This window comes from Mustelus asterias, chromosome 19, assembly GCF_964213995.1.
Source record: "Mustelus asterias chromosome 19, sMusAst1.hap1.1, whole genome shotgun sequence".
NCBI classification, from domain to species: Eukaryota; Metazoa; Chordata; class Chondrichthyes; order Carcharhiniformes; family Triakidae; genus Mustelus; species Mustelus asterias.
In genome coordinates, this window is record NC_135819.1 from 59,689,014 (window position 1) to 59,708,746 (window position 19,733).

Here is a 19,733-nt window from a genome sequence, read left to right on the forward strand (position 1 = left end):
GGGGACAGGGAACAGTGTGCCGGGGAGTGAGGACAGGGAACAGTGTGCCGGGGAGTGAGGACAGGGAACAGTGTGCTGGGGAGTGAGGACAGGGAACAGTGTGCCAGGGAGTGAGGACAGGGAACAGTGTGCTGGGGAGTGGGCCCAGGGAACAGTGTGCTGGGGAGTGGGGACAGGGAACAGTGTGCTGGGGAGTGGGCCCAGGGAACAGTGTGCCGGGGAGTGAGGACAGGGAACAGTGTGGTGGGGAGTGGGGACAGGGAACAGTGTGCCGGGGAGTGAGGACAGGAAAAAGTGTGTCGGGGAGTGGGGACAGGGAACAGTGTGCGTGGAGTGGGCCCAGGGAACAGTGTGCCGGGGAGTGGGCCCAGGGAACTGTGCGCTGGGGAGTGGGGACAGGGAACAGTGTGCCGGGGAGTGAGGACAGGGAACAGTGTGCCGGGGAGTGTGGACAGGGAACAGTGTGCCGGGGAGTGGGGACGGGGAACAGTGTGCCGGGGAGTGAGGACAGGGAACAGTGTGCCGGGGAGTGGGCCCGTGGGAACTGTGTGCCGGGGAGTGGGCCCAGGGAACTGTGTGCCGGGGAGTGGGGACAGGGAACAGTGTGCCGGGGAGTGGGGACGGGGAACAGTGTGCCGGGGAGTGAGGACAGGGAACAGTGTGCCGGGGAGTGGGCCCGTGGGAACAGTGTGCCGGGGAGTGGGCCCAGGGAACTGTGTGCCGGGGAGTGGGGATAGGGAACAGTGTGCCGGGGAGTGGGGACAGGGAACAGTGTGCCGGTGGGTGGGGACAGGGAACAGTGTGCCGTGGAGTGGGCCCAGGGAACTGTGTGCCGGGGAGTGAGGACAGGGAACTGTGTGCCGGGGAGTGGGGACAGGGAACAGTGTGCCGGGGAGTGGGGACAGGGAGCAGTGTGCCGGGGAGTGGGGACAGGGAACAGTGTGCCGGGGAGTGGGGACAGGGAATAGTGTGCCGGGGAGTAGGCCCAGGGAAGTGTGCCGGGGAGTGGGGACAGGGAACAGTGTGGCGGGGAGTGGGGACAGGGAACAGTGTGCCGGGGAGTGGGCCCAGGGAACAGTGTGCCGGGGAGTGGGCCCAGGGAACAGTGTGCTGGGGAGTGGGGACAGGGAACAGTGTGCCGGGGAGTGGGGACAGGGAACAGTGTGCCGGGGAGTGAGGACAGGGAACAGTGTGCTGGGGAGTGGGGACCGGGAACAGTGTGCTGGGGAGTGGGGACAGGGAACAGTGTGCTCGGGAGTGGGGACAGGGAACAGTGTGCCGGGGAGTAGGCCCGTGGGAACAGTGTGCCGGGGAGTGGGCCCAGGGAACAGTGTGCCGGGGAGTGGGCCCGTGGGAACAGTGTGCCGGGGAGTGAGAACAGGGAACAGTGTGCTGGGGAGTGGGGACAGGGAACAGTGTGCCGGGGAGTGGGCCCGTGGGAACAGTGTGCCGGGGAGTGGGCCCAGGGAACAGTGTGCCGGGGAGTGGGCCCGTGGGAACAGTGTGCCGGGGAGTGAGAACAGGGAACAATGTGCTGGGGAGTGGGCCCAGGGAACAGTGTGCCGGGGAGTGAGGACAGGGAACTGTGTGCCGGGGAGTGGGTGACAGGGAACAGTGTGCCGGGGAGTGGGCCTGTGGGAACAGTGTGCCGGGGAGTGGGTGACAGGGAACAGTGTGCCGGGGAGTGGGCCCAGGGAACAGTGTGCCGGGGAGTGGGTGACAGGGAACAGTGTGCCGGGGAGTGGGCCCGTGGGAACAGTGTGCCGGGGAGTGGGCCCAGGGAACAATGTGCCGGGGAGTGGGGACAGGGAACAGTGTGCTGGGGAGTGAGGACAGGGAACAGTGTGCCGGGGAGTGAGGACAGGGAACAGTGTGCCGGGGAGTGAGGAGAGGGAACAGTGCGCTGGGGAGTGGGCCCAGGGAACAGTGTGCCGGGGAGTGAGGACAGGGAACAGTGTGGTGGGGAGTGGGGACAGGGAACAGTGTGCCGGTGAGTGAGGACAGGAAAAAGTGTGTCGGGGAGTGGGGACAGGGAACAGTGTGCCGGGGAGTGGGCCCAGGGAACAGTGTGCCGGGGAGTGAGGACAGGGAACTGTGTGCCGGGGAGTGTGGACAGGGAACAGTGTGCCGGGGAGTGAGGACAGGGAACTGTGTGCCGGGGAGTGTGGACAGGGAACAGTGTGCCGGGGAGTGGGGACGGGGAACAGTGTGCCGGGGAGTGAGGACAGGGAACAGTGTGCCGGGGAGTGGGCCCGTGGGAACAGTGTGCCGGGGAGTGGGCCCAGGGAACTGTGTGCCGGGGAGTGGGGACAGGGAACAGTGTGCCGGGGAGTGGGGACGGGGAACAGTGTGCCGGGGAGTGAGGACAGGGAACAGTGTGCCGGGGAGTGGGTGACAGGGAACAGTGTTCCGGGGAGTGGGCCCAGGGAACAGTGTGCCGGGGAGTGGGGACAGGGAACAGTGTGCCGGGGAGTGGGGACAGGGAACAGTGTGCCGGGGAGTGGGGACAGGGAACAGTGTGCCGGGGAGTGGGCCCAGGGAACAGTGTGCCAGGTAGTGGGCCCAGGGAACAGTGTGCCAGGTAGTGGGCCCAGGGAACAGTGTGCCAGGTAGTGGGCCCAGGGAACAGTGTGCCGGGGAGTGGGCCCAGGGAACAGTGTGCCGGGAAGTGGGCCCAGGGAACAGTGTGCCGGGGAGTGGGCCCAGGGAACAGTGTGCCGGGGAGTGGACCCAGGGAACAGTGTGCTGGGGAGTGAGGACAGGGAACAGTGTGCCGGGGAGTGAGGACAGGGAACAGTGTGCTGGGGAGTGGGGACAGGGAACAGTGTGCCGGGGAGTGGGGACAGGGAACAGTGTGCCGGGGAGTGAGGACAGGGAACAGTGTGCTGGGGAGTGGGGACCGGGAACAGTGTGCTGGGGAGTGGGGACAGGGAACAGTGTGCCGGGGAGTGGGGACAGGGAACAGTGTGCCGGGGAGTGAGGACAGGGAACAGTGTGCTGGGGAGTGGGGACCGGGAACAGTGTGCCGGGGAGTGAGGACAGGGAACAGTGTGCTGGGGAGTGGGCCCAGGGAACAGTGTGCCGGGGAGTGAGGACAGGGAACAGTGTGCCGGGGAGTGGGCCCGTGGGAACAGTGTGCCGGGGAGTGGGCCCAGGGAACAGTGTGCCGGGGAGTGAGGACAGGGAACAGTGTGCTGGGGAGTGGGGACCGGGAACAGTGTGCCGGGGAGTGGGGACCGGGAACAGTGTGCCGGGGAGTGAGGACAGGGAACAGTGTGCTGGGGAGTGGGGACCGGGAACAGTGTGCCGGGGAGTGAGGACAGGGAACAGTGTGCTCGGGAGTGGGGACAGGGAACAGTGTGCCGGGGAGTAGGCCCGTGGGAACAGTGTGCCGGGGAGTGGGCCCAGGGAACAGTGTGCCGGGGAGTGGGCCCAGGGAACAGTGTGCCGGGAAGTGGGCCCAGGGAACAGTGTGCCGGGGAGTGGGCCCAGGGAACAGTGTGCCGGGGAGTGGACCCAGGGAACAGTGTGCTGGGGAGTGAGGACAGGGAACAGTGTGCCGGGGAGTGAGGACAGGGAACAGTGTGCTGGGGAGTGGGGACAGGGAACAGTGTGCCGGGGAGTGGGGACAGGGAACAATGTGCCGGGGAGTGAGGACAGGGAACAGTGTGCTGGGGAGTGGGGACCGGGAACAGTGTGCTGGGGAGTGGGGACAGGGAACAGTGTGCCGGGGAGTGGGGACAGGGAACAGTGTGCCGGGGAGTGAGGACAGGGAACAGTGTGCTGGGGAGTGGGGACCGGGAACAGTGTGCCGGGGAGTGAGGACAGGGAACAGTGTGCTGGGGAGTGGGGACAGGGAACAGTGTGCCGGGGAGTGGGCCCAGGGAACAGTGTGCCGGGGAGTGAGGACAGGGAACAGTGTGCCGGGGAGTGGGCCCGTGGGAACAGTGTGCCGGGGAGTGGGCCCAGGGAACAGTGTGCCGGGGAGTGAGGACAGGGAACAGTGTGCTGGGGAGTGGGGACCGGGAACAGTGTGCCGGGGAGTGAGGACAGGGAACAGTGTGCTGGGGGGTGGGGACCGGGAACAGTGTGCCGGGGAGTGAGGACAGGGAACAGTGTGCTCGGGAGTGGGGACAGGGAACAGTGTGCCGGGGAGTAGGCCCGTGGGAACAGTGTGCCGGGGAGTGGGCCCAGGGAACAGTGTGCCGGGGAGTGGGCCCGTGGGAACAGTGTGCCGGGGAGTGAGAACAGGGAACAGTGTGCTGGGGAGTGGGGACAGGGAACAGTGTGCCGGGGAGTGGGCCCGTGGGAACAGTGTGCCGGGGAGTGGGCCCAGGGAACAGTGTGTCGGGGAGTGGGCCCGTGGGAACAGTGTGCCGGGGAGTGAGAACAGGGAACAATGTGCTGGGGGTGGGCCCAGGGAACAGTGTGCCGGGGAGTGAGGACAGGGAACTGTGTGCCGGGGAGTGGGTGACAGGGAACAGTGTGCCGGGGAGTGGGCCTGTGGGAACAGTGTGCCGGGGAGTGGGTGACAGGGAACAGTGTGCCGGGGAGTGGGCCCAGGGAACAGTGTGCCGGGGAGTGGGTGACAGGGAACAGTGTGCCGGGGAGTGGGCCCGTGGGAACAGTGTGCCGGGGAGTGGGCCCAGGGAACAATGTGCCGGGGAGTGGGGACAGGGAACAGTGTGCTGGGGAGTGAGGACAGGGAACAGTGTGCCGGGGAGTGAGGACAGGGAACAGTGTGCCGGGGAGTGAGGACAGGGAACAGTGTGCTGGGGAGTGGGCCCAGGGAACAGTGTGCCGGGGAGTGAGGACAGGGAACAGTGTGCTGGGGAGTGGGGACAGGGAACAGTGCGCTGGGGAGTGGGCCCAGGGAACAGTGTGCCGGGGAGAAAGGACAGGGAACAGTGTGGTGGGGAGTGGGGACAGGGAACAGTGTGCCGGTGAGTGAGGACAGGGAACAGTGTGTCGGGGAGTGGGGACAGGGAACGGTGTGCCGTGGAGTGGGCCCAGGGAACAGTGTGCCGGGGAGTGGGCCCAGGGAACAGTGTGCCGGGGAGTGAGGACAGGGAACTGTGTGCCGGGGAGTGTGGACAGGGAACAGTGTGCCGGGGAGTGGGGACGGGGAACAGTGTGCCGGGGAGTGAGGACAGGGAACAGTGTGCCGGGGAGTGGGCCCGTGGGAACAGTGTGCCGGGGAGTGGGCCCAGGGAACTGTGTGCCGGGGAGTGGGGACAGGGAACAGTGTGCCGGGGAGTGGGGACGGGGAACAGTGTGCCGGGGAGTGAGGACAGGGAACAGTGTGCCGGGGAGTGGGTGACAGGGAACAGTGTTCCGGGGAGTGGGCCCAGGGAACAGTGTGCCGGGGAGTGGGGACAGGGAACAGTGTGCCGGGGAGTGGGGACAGGGAACAGTGTGCCGGGGAGTGGGCCCGGGGAACAGTGTGCCGGGGAGTGGGCCCGTGGGAACAGTGTGCCGGGGAGTGGGGACAGGGAACAGTGTGCCAGGTAGTGGGCCCAGGGAACAGTGTGCCAGGTAGTGGGCCCAGGGAACAGTGTGCCAGGTAGTGGGCCCAGGGAACAGTGTGCCGGGGAGTGGGCCCAGGGAACAGTGTGCCGGGGAGTGGGCCCAGGGAACAGTGTGCCGGGGAGTGGGCCCAGGGAACAGTGTGCCGGGGAGTGAGGACAGGGAACAGTGTGCTGGGGAGTGGGGACAGGGAACAGTGTGCCGGGGAGTGGGCCCAGGGAACAGTGTGCCGGGGAGTGAGGACAGGGAACAGTGTGCTGGGGAGTGGGGACAGGGAACAGTGTGCCGGGGAGTGGGCCCGTGGGAACGGTGTGCCGGGGAGTGGGCCCAGGGAATAGTGTGCCGGGGAGTGGGCCCGTGGGAACAGTGTGCCGGGGAGTGAGAACAGGGAACAATGTGCTGGGGAGTGGGCCCAGGGAATAGTGTGCCGGGGAGTGGGCCCAGGGAACAGTGTGCCGGGGAGTGGGCCCAGGGAACAGTGTGCCGGGAAGTGGGCCCAGGGAACAGTGTGCCGGGGAGTGGGCCCAGGGAACAGTGTGCCGGGGAGTGGACCCAGGGAACAGTGTGCTGGGGAGTGAGGACAGGGAACAGTGTGCCGGGGAGTGAGGACAGGGAACAGTGTGCTGGGGAGTGGGGACAGGGAACAGTGTGCCGGGGAGTGGGGACAGGGAACAGTGTGCCGGGGAGTGAGGACAGGGAACAGTGTGCTGGGGAGTGGGGACCGGGAACAGTGTGCTGGGGAGTGGGGACAGGGAACAGTGTGCCGGGGAGTGGGGACAGGGAACAGTGTGCCGGGGAGTGAGGACAGGGAACAGTGTGCTGGGGAGTGGGGACCGGGAACAGTGTGCCGGGGAGTGAGGACAGGGAACAGTGTGCTGGGGAGTGGGCCCAGGGAACAGTGTGCCGGGGAGTGAGGACAGGGAACAGTGTGCCGGGGAGTGGGCCCGTGGGAACAGTGTGCCGGGGAGTGGGCCCAGGGAACAGTGTGCCGGGGAGTGAGGACAGGGAACAGTGTGCTGGGGAGTGGGGACCGGGAACAGTGTGCCGGGGAGTGAGGACAGGGAACAGTGTGCTGGGGAGTGGGGACCGGGAACAGTGTGCCGGGGAGTGAGGACAGGGAACAGTGTGCTCGGGAGTGGGGACAGGGAACAGTGTGCCGGGGAGTAGGCCCGTGGGAACAGTGTGCCGGGGAGTGGGCCCAGGGAACAGTGTGCCGGGGAGTGGGCCCGTGGGAACAGTGTGCCGGGGAGTGAGAACAGGGAACAGTGTGCTGGGGAGTGGGGACAGGGAACAGTGTGCCGGGGAGTGGGCCCGTGGGAACAGTGTGCCGGGGAGTGGGCCCAGGGAACAGTGTGTCGGGGAGTGGGCCCGTGGGAACAGTGTGCCGGGGAGTGAGAACAGGGAACAATGTGCTGGGGGTGGGCCCAGGGAACAGTGTGCCGGGGAGTGAGGACAGGGAACTGTGTGCCGGGGAGTGGGTGACAGGGAACAGTGTGCCGGGGAGTGGGCCTGTGGGAACAGTGTGCCGGGGAGTGGGTGACAGGGAACAGTGTGCCGGGGAGTGGGCCCAGGGAACAGTGTGCCGGGGAGTGGGTGACAGGGAACAGTGTGCCGGGGAGTGGGCCCGTGGGAACAGTGTGCCGGGGAGTGGGCCCAGGGAACAATGTGCCGGGGAGTGGGGACAGGCAACAGTGTGCTGGGGAGTGAGGACAGGGAACAGTGTGCCGGGGAGTGAGGACAGGGAACAGTGTGCCGGGGAGTGAGGACAGGGAACAGTGTGCTGGGGAGTGGGCCCAGGGAACAGTGTGCTGGGGAGTGGGGACAGGGAACAGTGCGCTGGGGAGTGGGCCCAGGGAACAGTGTGCCGGGGAGTGAGGACAGGGAACAGTGTGGTGGGGAGTGGGGACAGGGAACAGTGTGCCGGTGAGTGAGGACAGGAAAAAGTGTGCCAGGTAGTGGGCCCAGGGAACAGTGTGCCAGGTAGTGGGCCCAGGGAACAGTGTGCCGGGGAGTGGGCCCAGGGAACAGTGTGCCGGGGAGTGGGCCCAGGGAACAGTGTGCCGGGGAGTGAGGACAGGGAACTGTGTGCCGGGGAGTGTGGACAGGGAACAGTGTGCCGGGGAGTGAGGACAGGGAACTGTGTGCCGGGGAGTGTGGACAGGGAACAGTGTGCCGGGGAGTGGGGACGGGGAACAGTGTGCCGGGGAGTGAGGACAGGGAACAGTGTGCCGGGGAGTGGGCCCGTGGGAACAGTGTGCCGGGGAGTGGGCCCAGGGAACTGTGTGCCGGGGAGTGGGGACAGGGAACAGTGTGCCGGGGAGTGGGGACGGGGAACAGTGTGCCGGGGAGTGAGGACAGGGAACAGTGTGCCGGGGAGTGGGTGACAGGGAACAGTGTTCCGGGGAGTGGGCCCAGGGAACAGTGTGCCGGGGAGTGGGGACAGGGAACAGTGTGCCGGGGAGTGGGGACAGGGAACAGTGTGCCGGGGAGTGGGGACAGGGAACAGTGTGCCGGGGAGTGGGCCCAGGGAACAGTGTGCCAGGTAGTGGGCCCAGGGAACAGTGTGCCAGGTAGTGGGCCCAGGGAACAGTGTGCCAGGTAGTGGGCCCAGGGAACAGTGTGCCGGGGAGTGGGCCCAGGGAACAGTGTGCCGGGAAGTGGGCCCAGGGAACAGTGTGCCGGGGAGTGGGCCCAGGGAACAGTGTGCCGGGGAGTGGACCCAGGGAACAGTGTGCTGGGGAGTGAGGACAGGGAACAGTGTGCCGGGGAGTGAGGACAGGGAACAGTGTGCTGGGGAGTGGGGACAGGGAACAGTGTGCCGGGGAGTGGGGACAGGGAACAGTGTGCCGGGGAGTGAGGACAGGGAACAGTGTGCTGGGGAGTGGGGACCGGGAACAGTGTGCTGGGGAGTGGGGACAGGGAACAGTGTGCCGGGGAGTGGGGACAGGGAACAGTGTGCCGGGGAGTGAGGACAGGGAACAGTGTGCTGGGGAGTGGGGACCGGGAACAGTGTGCCGGGGAGTGAGGACAGGGAACAGTGTGCTGGGGAGTGGGCCCAGGGAACAGTGTGCCGGGGAGTGAGGACAGGGAACAGTGTGCCGGGGAGTGGGCCCGTGGGAACAGTGTGCCGGGGAGTGGGCCCAGGGAACAGTGTGCCGGGGAGTGAGGACAGGGAACAGTGTGCTGGGGAGTGGGGACCGGGAACAGTGTGCCGGGGAGTGAGGACAGGGAACAGTGTGCTGGGGAGTGGGGACCGGGAACAGTGTGCCGGGGAGTGAGGACAGGGAACAGTGTGCTCGGGAGTGGGGACAGGGAACAGTGTGCCGGGGAGTAGGCCCGTGGGAACAGTGTGCCGGGGAGTGGGCCCAGGGAACAGTGTGCCGGGGAGTGGGCCCAGGGAACAGTGTGCCGGGAAGTGGGCCCAGGGAACAGTGTGCCGGGGAGTGGGCCCAGGGAACAGTGTGCCGGGGAGTGGACCCAGGGAACAGTGTGCTGGGGAGTGAGGACAGGGAACAGTGTGCCGGGGAGTGAGGACAGGGAACAGTGTGCTGGGGAGTGGGGACAGGGAACAGTGTGCCGGGGAGTGGGGACAGGGAACAATGTGCCGGGGAGTGAGGACAGGGAACAGTGTGCTGGGGAGTGGGGACCGGGAACAGTGTGCTGGGGAGTGGGGACAGGGAACAGTGTGCCGGGGAGTGGGGACAGGGAACAGTGTGCCGGGGAGTGAGGACAGGGAACAGTGTGCTGGGGAGTGGGGACCGGGAACAGTGTGCCGGGGAGTGAGGACAGGGAACAGTGTGCTGGGGAGTGGGGACAGGGAACAGTGTGCCGGGGAGTGGGCCCAGGGAACAGTGTGCCGGGGAGTGAGGACAGGGAACAGTGTGCCGGGGAGTGGGCCCGTGGGAACAGTGTGCCGGGGAGTGGGCCCAGGGAACAGTGTGCCGGGGAGTGAGGACAGGGAACAGTGTGCTGGGGAGTGGGGACCGGGAACAGTGTGCCGGGGAGTGAGGACAGGGAACAGTGTGCTGGGGAGTGGGGACCGGGAACAGTGTGCCGGGGAGTGAGGACAGGGAACAGTGTGCTCGGGAGTGGGGACAGGGAACAGTGTGCCGGGGAGTAGGCCCGTGGGAACAGTGTGCCGGGGAGTGGGCCCAGGGAACAGTGTGCCGGGGAGTGGGCCCGTGGGAACAGTGTGCCGGGGAGTGAGAACAGGGAACAGTGTGCTGGGGAGTGGGGACAGGGAACAGTGTGCCGGGGAGTGGGCCCGTGGGAACAGTGTGCCGGGGAGTGGGCCCAGGGAACAGTGTGTCGGGGAGTGGGCCCGTGGGAACAGTGTGCCGGGGAGTGAGAACAGGGAACAATGTGCTGGGGGTGGGCCCAGGGAACAGTGTGCCGGGGAGTGAGGACAGGGAACTGTGTGCCGGGGAGTGGGTGACAGGGAACAGTGTGCCGGGGAGTGGGCCTGTGGGAACAGTGTGCCGGGGAGTGGGTGACAGGGAACAGTGTGCCGGGGAGTGGGCCCAGGGAACAGTGTGCCGGGGAGTGGGTGACAGGGAACAGTGTGCCGGGGAGTGGGCCCGTGGGAACAGTGTGCCGGGGAGTGGGCCCAGGGAACAATGTGCCGGGGAGTGGGGACAGGGAACAGTGTGCTGGGGAGTGAGGACAGGGAACAGTGTGCCGGGGAGTGAGGACAGGGAACAGTGTGCCGGGGAGTGAGGACAGGGAACAGTGTGCTGGGGAGTGGGCCCAGGGAACAGTGTGCCGGGGAGTGAGGACAGGGAACAGTGTGCTGGGGAGTGGGGACAGGGAACAGTGCGCTGGGGAGTGGGCCCAGGGAACAGTGTGCCGGGGAGAAAGGACAGGGAACAGTGTGGTGGGGAGTGGGGACAGGGAACAGTGTGCCGGTGAGTGAGGACAGGAAAAAGTGTGTCGGGGAGTGGGGACAGGGAACGGTGTGCCGTGGAGTGGGCCCAGGGAACAGTGTGCCGGGGAGTGGGCCCAGGGAACAGTGTGCCGGGGAGTGAGGACAGGGAACTGTGTGCCGGGGAGTGTGGACAGGGAACAGTGTGCCGGGGAGTGGGGACGGGGAACAGTGTGCCGGGGAGTGAGGACAGGGAACAGTGTGCCGGGGAGTGGGCCCGTGGGAACAGTGTGCCGGGGAGTGGGCCCAGGGAACTGTGTGCCGGGGAGTGGGGACAGGGAACAGTGTGCCGGGGAGTGGGGACGGGGAACAGTGTGCCGGGGAGTGAGGACAGGGAACAGTGTGCCGGGGAGTGGGTGACAGGGAACAGTGTTCCGGGGAGTGGGCCCAGGGAACAGTGTGCCGGGGAGTGGGGACAGGGAACAGTGTGCCGGGGAGTGGGGACAGGGAACAGTGTGCCGGGGAGTGGGCCCGGGGAACAGTGTGCCGGGGAGTGGGCCCGTGGGAACAGTGTGCCGGGGAGTGGGGACAGGGAACAGTGTGCCAGGTAGTGGGCCCAGGGAACAGTGTGCCAGGTAGTGGGCCCAGGGAACAGTGTGCCAGGTAGTGGGCCCAGGGAACAGTGTGCCGGGGAGTGGGCCCAGGGAACAGTGTGCCGGGGAGTGGGCCCAGGGAACAGTGTGCCGGGGAGTGGGCCCAGGGAACAGTGTGCCGGGGAGTGAGGACAGGGAACAGTGTGCTGGGGAGTGGGGACAGGGAACAGTGTGCCGGGGAGTGGGCCCAGGGAACAGTGTGCCGGGGAGTGAGGACAGGGAACAGTGTGCTGGGGAGTGGGGACAGGGAACAGTGTGCCGGGGAGTGGGCCCGTGGGAACGGTGTGCCGGGGAGTGGGCCCAGGGAATAGTGTGCCGGGGAGTGGGCCCGTGGGAACAGTGTGCCGGGGAGTGAGAACAGGGAACAATGTGCTGGGGAGTGGGCCCAGGGAATAGTGTGCCGGGGAGTGGGCCCAGGGAACAGTGTGCCGGGGAGTGGGCCCAGGGAACAGTGTGCCGGGAAGTGGGCCCAGGGAACAGTGTGCCGGGGAGTGGGCCCAGGGAACAGTGTGCCGGGGAGTGGACCCAGGGAACAGTGTGCTGGGGAGTGAGGACAGGGAACAGTGTGCCGGGGAGTGAGGACAGGGAACAGTGTGCTGGGGAGTGGGGACAGGGAACAGTGTGCCGGGGAGTGGGGACAGGGAACAGTGTGCCGGGGAGTGAGGACAGGGAACAGTGTGCTGGGGAGTGGGGACCGGGAACAGTGTGCTGGGGAGTGGGGACAGGGAACAGTGTGCCGGGGAGTGGGGACAGGGAACAGTGTGCCGGGGAGTGAGGACAGGGAACAGTGTGCTGGGGAGTGGGGACCGGGAACAGTGTGCCGGGGAGTGAGGACAGGGAACAGTGTGCTGGGGAGTGGGCCCAGGGAACAGTGTGCCGGGGAGTGAGGACAGGGAACAGTGTGCCGGGGAGTGGGCCCGTGGGAACAGTGTGCCGGGGAGTAGGCCCAGGGAACAGTGTGCCGGGGAGTGAGGACAGGGAACAGTGTGCTGGGGAGTGGGGACCGGGAACAGTGTGCCGGGGAGTGAGGACAGGGAACAGTGTGCTGGGGAGTGGGGACCGGGAACAGTGTGCCGGGGAGTGAGGACAGGGAACAGTGTGCTCGGGAGTGGGGACAGGGAACAGTGTGCCGGGGAGTAGGCCCGTGGGAACAGTGTGCCGGGGAGTGGGCCCAGGGAACAGTGTGCCGGGGAGTGGGCCCGTGGGAACAGTGTGCCGGGGAGTGAGAACAGGGAACAGTGTGCTGGGGAGTGGGGACAGGGAACAGTGTGCCGGGGAGTGGGCCCGTGGGAACAGTGTGCCGGGGAGTGGGCCCAGGGAACAGTGTGTCGGGGAGTGGGCCCGTGGGAACAGTGTGCCGGGGAGTGAGAACAGGGAACAATGTGCTGGGGGTGGGCCCAGGGAACAGTGTGCCGGGGAGTGAGGACAGGGAACTGTGTGCCGGGGAGTGGGTGACAGGGAACAGTGTGCCGGGGAGTGGGCCTGTGGGAACAGTGTGCCGGGGAGTGGGTGACAGGGAACAGTGTGCCGGGGAGTGGGCCCAGGGAACAGTGTGCCGGGGAGTGGGTGACAGGGAACAGTGTGCCGGGGAGTGGGCCCGTGGGAACAGTGTGCCGGGGAGTGGGCCCAGGGAACAATGTGCCGGGGAGTGGGGACAGGGAACAGTGTGCTGGGGAGTGAGGACAGGGAACAGTGTGCCGGGGAGTGAGGACAGGGAACAGTGTGCCGGGGAGTGAGGACAGGGAACAGTGTGCTGGGGAGTGGGCCCAGGGAACAGTGTGCTGGGGAGTGGGGACAGGGAACAGTGCGCTGGGGAGTGGGCCCAGGGAACAGTGTGCCGGGGAGTGAGGACAGGGAACAGTGTGGTGGGGAGTGGGGACAGGGAACAGTGTGCCGGTGAGTGAGGACAGGAAAAAGTGTGCCAGGTAGTGGGCCCAGGGAACAGTGTGCCGGGGAGTGGGCCCAGGGAACAGTGTGCCGGGGAGTGGGCCCAGGGAACAGTGTGCCGGGGAGTGGGCCCAGGGAACAGTGTGCCGGGGAGTGAGGACAGGGAACAGTGTGCTGGGGAGTGGGGACAGGGAACAGTGTGCCGGGGAGTGGGCCCAGGGAACAGTGTGCCGGGGAGTGAGGACAGGGAACAGTGTGCTGGGGAGTGGGGACAGGGAACAGTGTGCCGGGGAGTGGGCCCGTGGGAACGGTGTGCCGGGGAGTGGGCCCAGGGAATAGTGTGCCGGGGAGTGGGCCCGTGGGAACAGTGTGCCGGGGAGTGAGAACAGGGAACAATGTGCTGGGGAGTGGGCCCAGGGAATAGTGTGCCGGGGAGTGGGCCCAGGGAACAGTGTGCCGGGGAGTGGGCCCAGGGAACAGTGTGCCGGGAAGTGGGCCCAGGGAACAGTGTGCCGGGGAGTGGGCCCAGGGAACAGTGTGCCGGGGAGTGGACCCAGGGAACAGTGTGCTGGGGAGTGAGGACAGGGAACAGTGTGCCGGGGAGTGAGGACAGGGAACAGTGTGCTGGGGAGTGGGGACAGGGAACAGTGTGCCGGGGAGTGGGGACAGGGAACAGTGTGCCGGGGAGTGAGGACAGGGAACAGTGTGCTGGGGAGTGGGGACCGGGAACAGTGTGCTGGGGAGTGGGGACAGGGAACAGTGTGCCGGGGAGTGGGGACAGGGAACAGTGTGCCGGGGAGTGAGGACAGGGAACAGTGTGCTGGGGAGTGGGGACCGGGAACAGTGTGCCGGGGAGTGAGGACAGGGAACAGTGTGCTGGGGAGTGGGCCCAGGGAACAGTGTGCCGGGGAGTGAGGACAGGGAACAGTGTGCCGGGGAGTGGGCCCGTGGGAACAGTGTGCCGGGGAGTGGGCCCAGGGAACAGTGTGCCGGGGAGTGAGGACAGGGAACAGTGTGCTGGGGAGTGGGGACCGGGAACAGTGTGCCGGGGAGTGAGGACAGGGAACAGTGTGCTGGGGAGTGGGGACCGGGAACAGTGTGCCGGGGAGTGAGGACAGGGAACAGTGTGCTCGGGAGTGGGGACAGGGAACAGTGTGCCGGGGAGTAGGCCCGTGGGAACAGTGTGCCGGGGAGTGGGCCCAGGGAACAGTGTGCCGGGGAGTGGGCCCGTGGGAACAGTGTGCCGGGGAGTGAGAACAGGGAACAGTGTGCTGGGGAGTGGGGACAGGGAACAGTGTGCCGGGGAGTGGGCCCGTTGGAACAGTGTGCCGGGGAGTGGGCCCAGGGAACAGTGTGTCGGGGAGTGGGCCCGTGGGAACAGTGTGCCGGGGAGTGAGAACAGGGAACAATGTGCTGGGGGTGGGCCCAGGGAACAGTGTGCCGGGGAGTGAGGACAGGGAACTGTGTGCCGGGGAGTGGGTGACAGGGAACAGTGTGCCGGGGAGTGGGCCTGTGGGAACAGTGTGCCGGGGAGTGGGTGACAGGGAACAGTGTGCCGGGGAGTGGGCCCAGGGAACAGTGTGCCGGGGAGTGGGTGACAGGGAACAGTGTGCCGGGGAGTGGGCCCGTGGGAACAGTGTGCCGGGGAGTGGGCCCAGGGAACAATGTGCCGGGGAGTGGGGACAGGGAACAGTGTGCTGGGGAGTGAGGACAGGGAACAGTGTGCCGGGGAGTGAGGACAGGGAACAGTGTGCCGGGGAGTGAGGACAGGGAACAGTGTGCTGGGGAGTGGGCCCAGGGAACAGTGTGCTGGGGAGTGGGGACAGGGAACAGTGCGCTGGGGAGTGGGCCCAGGGAACAGTGTGCCGGGGAGTGAGGACAGGGAACAGTGTGGTGGGGAGTGGGGACAGGGAACAGTGTGCCGGTGAGTGAGGACAGGAAAAAGTGTGTCGGGGAGTGGGGACAGGGAACGGTGTGCCGTGGAGTGGGCCCAGGGAACAGTGTGCCGGGGAGTGGGCCCAGGGAACAGTGTGCCGGGGAGTGAGGACAGGGAACTGTGTGCCGGGGAGTGTGGACAGGGAACAGTGTGCCGGGGAGTGGGGACGGGGAACAGTGTGCCGGGGAGTGAGGACAGGGAACAGTGTGCCGGGGAGTGGGCCCGTGGGAACAGTGTGCCGGGGAGTGGGCCCAGGGAACTGTGTGCCGGGGAGTGGGGACAGGGAACAGTGTGCCGGGGAGTGGGGACGCGGAACAGTGTGCCGGGGAGTGAGGACAGGGAACAGTGTGCCGGGGAGTGGGTGACAGGGAACAGTGTTCCGGGGAGTGGGCCCAGGGAACAGTGTGCCGGGGAGTGGGGACAGGGAACAGTGTGCCGGGGAGTGGGGACAGGGAACAGTGTGCCGGGGAGTGGGCCCGGGGAACAGTGTGCCGGGGAGTGGGCCCGTGGGAACAGTGTGCCGGGGAGTGGGGACAGGGAACAGTGTGCCAGGTAGTGGGCCCAGGGAACAGTGTGCCAGGTAGTGGGCCCAGGGAACAGTGTGCCAGGTAGTGGGCCCAGGGAACAGTGTGCCGGGGAGTGGGCCCAGGGAACAGTGTGCCGGGGAGTGGGCCCAGGGAACAGTGTGCCGGGGAGTGGGCCCAGGGAACAGTGTGCCGGGGAGTGAGGACAGGGAACAGTGTGCTGGGGAGTGGGGACAGGGAACAGTGTGCCGGGGAGTGGGCCCAGGGAACAGTGTGCCGGGGAGTGAGGACAGGGAACAGTGTGCTGGGGAGTGGGGACAGGGAACAGTGTGCCGGGGAGTGGGCCCGTGGGAACGGTGTGCCGGGGAGTGGGCCCAGGGAATAGTGTGCCGGGGAGTGGGCCCGTGGGAACAGTGTGCCGGGGAGTGAGAACAGGGAACAATGTGCTGGGGAGTGGGCCCAGGGAATAGTGTGCCGGGGAGTGAGGACAGGGAACTGTGTGCCGGGGAGTGGGTGACAGGGAACAGTGTGCCGGGGAGTGGGCCTGTGGGAACAGTGTGCCGGGGAGTGGGTGACAGGGAACAGTGTGCCGGGGAGTGGGCCCAGGGAACAGTGTGCCGGGGAGTGGGTGACAGGGAACAGTGTGCCGGGGAGTGGGCCCGTGGGAACAGTGTGCCGGGGAGTGGGCCCAGGGAACAATGTGCCGGGGAGTGGGGACAGGGAACAGTGTGCTGGGGAGTGAGGACAGGGAACAGTGTGCCGGGGAGTGAGGACAGGGAACAGTGTGCCGGGGAGTGTGGACAGGGAACAGTGTGCTGGGGAGTGGGCCCAGGGAACAGTGTGCTGGGGAGTGGGGACAGGGAACAGTGCGCTGGGGAGTGGGCCCAGGGAACAGTGTGCCGGGGAGTGAGGACAGGGAACAGTGTGGTGGGGAGTGGGGACAGGGAACAGTGTGCCGGTGAGTGAGGACAGGAAAAAGTGTGTCGGGGAGTGGGGACAGGGAACAGTGTGCCGTGGAGTGGGCCCAGGGAACAGTGTGCTGGGGAGTGGGCCCAGGGAACAGTGTGCCGGGGAGTGAGGACAGGGAACTGTGTGCCGGGGAGTGTGGACAGGGAACAGTGTGCCGGGGAGTGGGGACGGGGAACAGTGTGCCGGGGAGTGAGGACAGGGAACAGTGTGCCGGAGAGTGGGCCCGTGGGAACAGTGTTCCGGGGAGTGGGCCCAGGGAACTGTGTGCCGGGGAGTGGGGACAGGGAACAGTGTGCTGGGGAGTGGGCCCGTGGGAACAGTGTTCCGGGGAGTGGGCCCAGGGAACTGTGTGCCGGGGAGTGGGGACAGGGAACAGTGTGCCGGGGAGTGGGGACGGGGAACAGTGTGCCGGGGAGTGAGGACAGGGAACAGTGTGCCGGGGAGTGGGCCCGTGGGAACAGTGTTCCGGGGAGTGGGCCCAGGGAACTGTGTGCCGGGGAGTGGGGACAGGGAACAGTGTGCCGGGGAGTGGGGACAGGGAACAGTGTGCCGGGGAGTGGGGACAGGGAACAGTGTGCCGTGGAGTGGGCCCAGGGAACTGTGTGCCGGGGAGTGAGGACAGGGAACTGTGTGCCGGGGAGTGGGGACAGGGAACAGTGTGCCGGGGAGTGGGGACAGTGAGCAGTGTGCCGGGTAGTGGGGACAGGGAACAGTGTGCCGGGGAGTGGGGACAGGGAACAGTGTGCCGGGGAGTAGGCCCAGGGAGGTGTGCCGGGGAGTGGGGACAGGGAACAGTGTGGCGGGGAGTGGGGACAGGGAACAGTGTGCCGGGGAGTGGGCCCAGGGAACAGTGTGCCGGGGAGTGGGCCCAGGGAACAGTGTGCCGGGGAGTGGGGACAGGGATCAGTGTGCCGGGGAGTGAGAACAGGGAAGAGTGTGCCGGGGAGTGGGCCCAGGGAACAGTGTGCCGGGGAGTGGGCCCAGGGAACAGTGTACCGGGGAGTGGGCCCAGGGAACAGTGTGCCGGGGAGTGGGGACAGGGATCAGTGTGCCGGGGAGTGGGCCCAGGGAACAGTGTGGCGGAGAGTGAGGACAGGGAAGAGTGTGCCGGGGATCAGGACAGGGAACAATGTTGCCGGGGAGTGGGCCCAGGGAACAGTGTGGCGGATAGTGAAGACAGGGAAGAGTGTGCCGGGGATCAGGACAGGGAACAATGTTGCCGGGGAGTGGGCCCAGGGAACAGTGTGCCGGGGAGTGGGCCCAGGGAACAATGTGATGGGTTGGAGGGGGGAGGGGGGTGGTCATTGAATATATTTAAGCTGAGGTAGATGGATTCTTGTTCGACAGTTACTTAGTTTTAAGGAGCATCTTAAAGGGGGAAAGAGAGATGGAGAGATTTGGGGAGGGAATTCCAGAGATTAGGCAGCTGAATGTACACTATAGGTTGAGGAGACTGTACTAATATTGTAAAAATGTCATTTAAGATAATGTTTCCTGGTATCTCAATAATTCAAATATGCTGTCGTTACCTCTAGACTTGACTATCCCAATGCACTATAGCGAGCCTCCCATCTTCTATTTTCCATAAATCTAAAATGCTACAGCCCATTTCCTCACCCACGTCAACTCCCATTCAGCTCAGTTCTTGCTGACCCCTTTTGGCTACCAGTCCGGCAATACATCGATTTTAAAATTCTGATTCTTGTGTTTGAATCCCTCAGTGGTCATCTCTCTCCCTAACACTTGTAACCTCATCATCCAGCTCTACAACATTCCAGATGTCTGTGGTCTTCCAATTCTGGTCTCTGGCAACATTCCTGATTTTAAACACTCCATCATTGACGGCTGTGACATCATCTGTTAAAGTCTTAAACTCCTGGATTCCCTCCCTAAATCTGAATCTCTCCATCTCTCTTTCCTTTTTCAGATGCTCCTTAAAAACATCTTTGACCAAGTTTTTGGTTATTGGCCCTCATATAACCTTGTACGGCTCCATGTCACATTTTGTTTGATAACACGCCTGTGAAGCACCCTGTGGTGTTTTACTACATGGAAGGTGCTATATAAATGCAAGCAGTTGTTCTGATCAATGTAAGACTGATCAAACTGTCCCAGAGCGGTGAATTACACTGTACAAATGCAAGTCTTTTTTCTTTCCTTAGTTGCTCTCCCAACTTTCAAAATGTGCATTTATCACCATAGAATCCCTACAGACAGAAGGAGGCCATTCGGCCCATCGTGTCTGCACCGACCACAATTCCACCCAGGCCCTATTCCCGTAACCCCACACATTTACCCTGCTAATCCCCATGACACTAGGGGTAATTTACCATGGCCAATCAACCTAACCCGCAAATCTTTGGACTGTGGGAGGAAACCAGAGCACCCGGAGGAAATCTACGCAGACACGGGGAGAAAGTGCAAACTCCACACATTCTGTGACCCGAGGCTGGAATTAAACCTGAGTCTCTGGCGCTGTGAGGCAGCAGTGCTAACCACTGTGTTACCGTGCCACCCTATCATGTCCTATCAGTCCATTTCTTACAGACTAACCTGGATCTGGAAATAGTCAAACATTTCATCATTTTCAAGCTTTCCTCACAATTAACCTCCAATTAATGTCCAGATGTCCTTCTTCAGAAGTAATCTTTCTGGACTTAAAAGTTAGAAATATAGCGGCGGCAGCATAATACATTATATATTGAGTGGTATAATGTAATTCTTGTTATGCGACAGTGCATCATATGCCTTACCTTGAGCAATGCCACAACTGATTCAATAATTGTTCTATAGATATCCCAGCGTTGTTATTAAAGAAGTCAGGAATTGCACATCACACTTCATGGCTACTCCACTGAAGCATACGTTTTCCTGATATGAAGGCAAATTATTGAGCTTCAGGAATGCAATTCTGAAAAGCCTCATGTACTCATTGAGCACTTTGATTTTGTGTCTTTAGGAAGTGTTCCGAAATGAAACAAATTCCTTAGGATTGCAGCCTGAGATGCCAGGAACATTTGAACCCACAATGAACTCCCCCGTTGATCCTACAATTGAACACCCAACTGAATCAGTCGCTGAGCCTCAAAACCCAGAAGAACTGATGAGCTTAGTGAATGAGGCTAAGCCCAGTGTATCAACTGAAATCGGCAAATCTGATCCGTTGGATAAGTAAGGAAAAGGTGTACACCTTCCAAAAGAGCTTTCAATTCATGTTTATTTTCAACCAAACCTTTTGGTCTGATTTTGATTTTTGTTCTGATGGTGATATATACCAATAAAATGAGAGACTGCGATCAGAATGGCACAGCATTTGCTTACAGTTTTCTAACCTTCTGATAATGTATAAACACAAATAAAATCTGCTGGAAATAGGC

The 19,733-nt window shown here is 64.3% G+C and overlaps 1 protein-coding gene across 1 annotated transcript in view; it reads left to right on the top strand.

The window, feature by feature from the left end:
* LOC144507578 (kininogen-1-like) overlaps positions 1-19,652 on the top strand; it is a 54,335-nt gene extending 34,683 nt beyond the window's left edge. Inside the window, exon 10 of the mRNA XM_078234726.1 lies at positions 19,316-19,652. Coding sequence (XP_078090852.1) covers positions 19,316-19,531 — 216 coding nt within the window. The 3' untranslated portion in view covers positions 19,532-19,652. The remainder of the gene's footprint in view (positions 1-19,315) is intronic.
* The last annotated feature ends 81 nt before the right edge of the window (positions 19,653-19,733 follow it).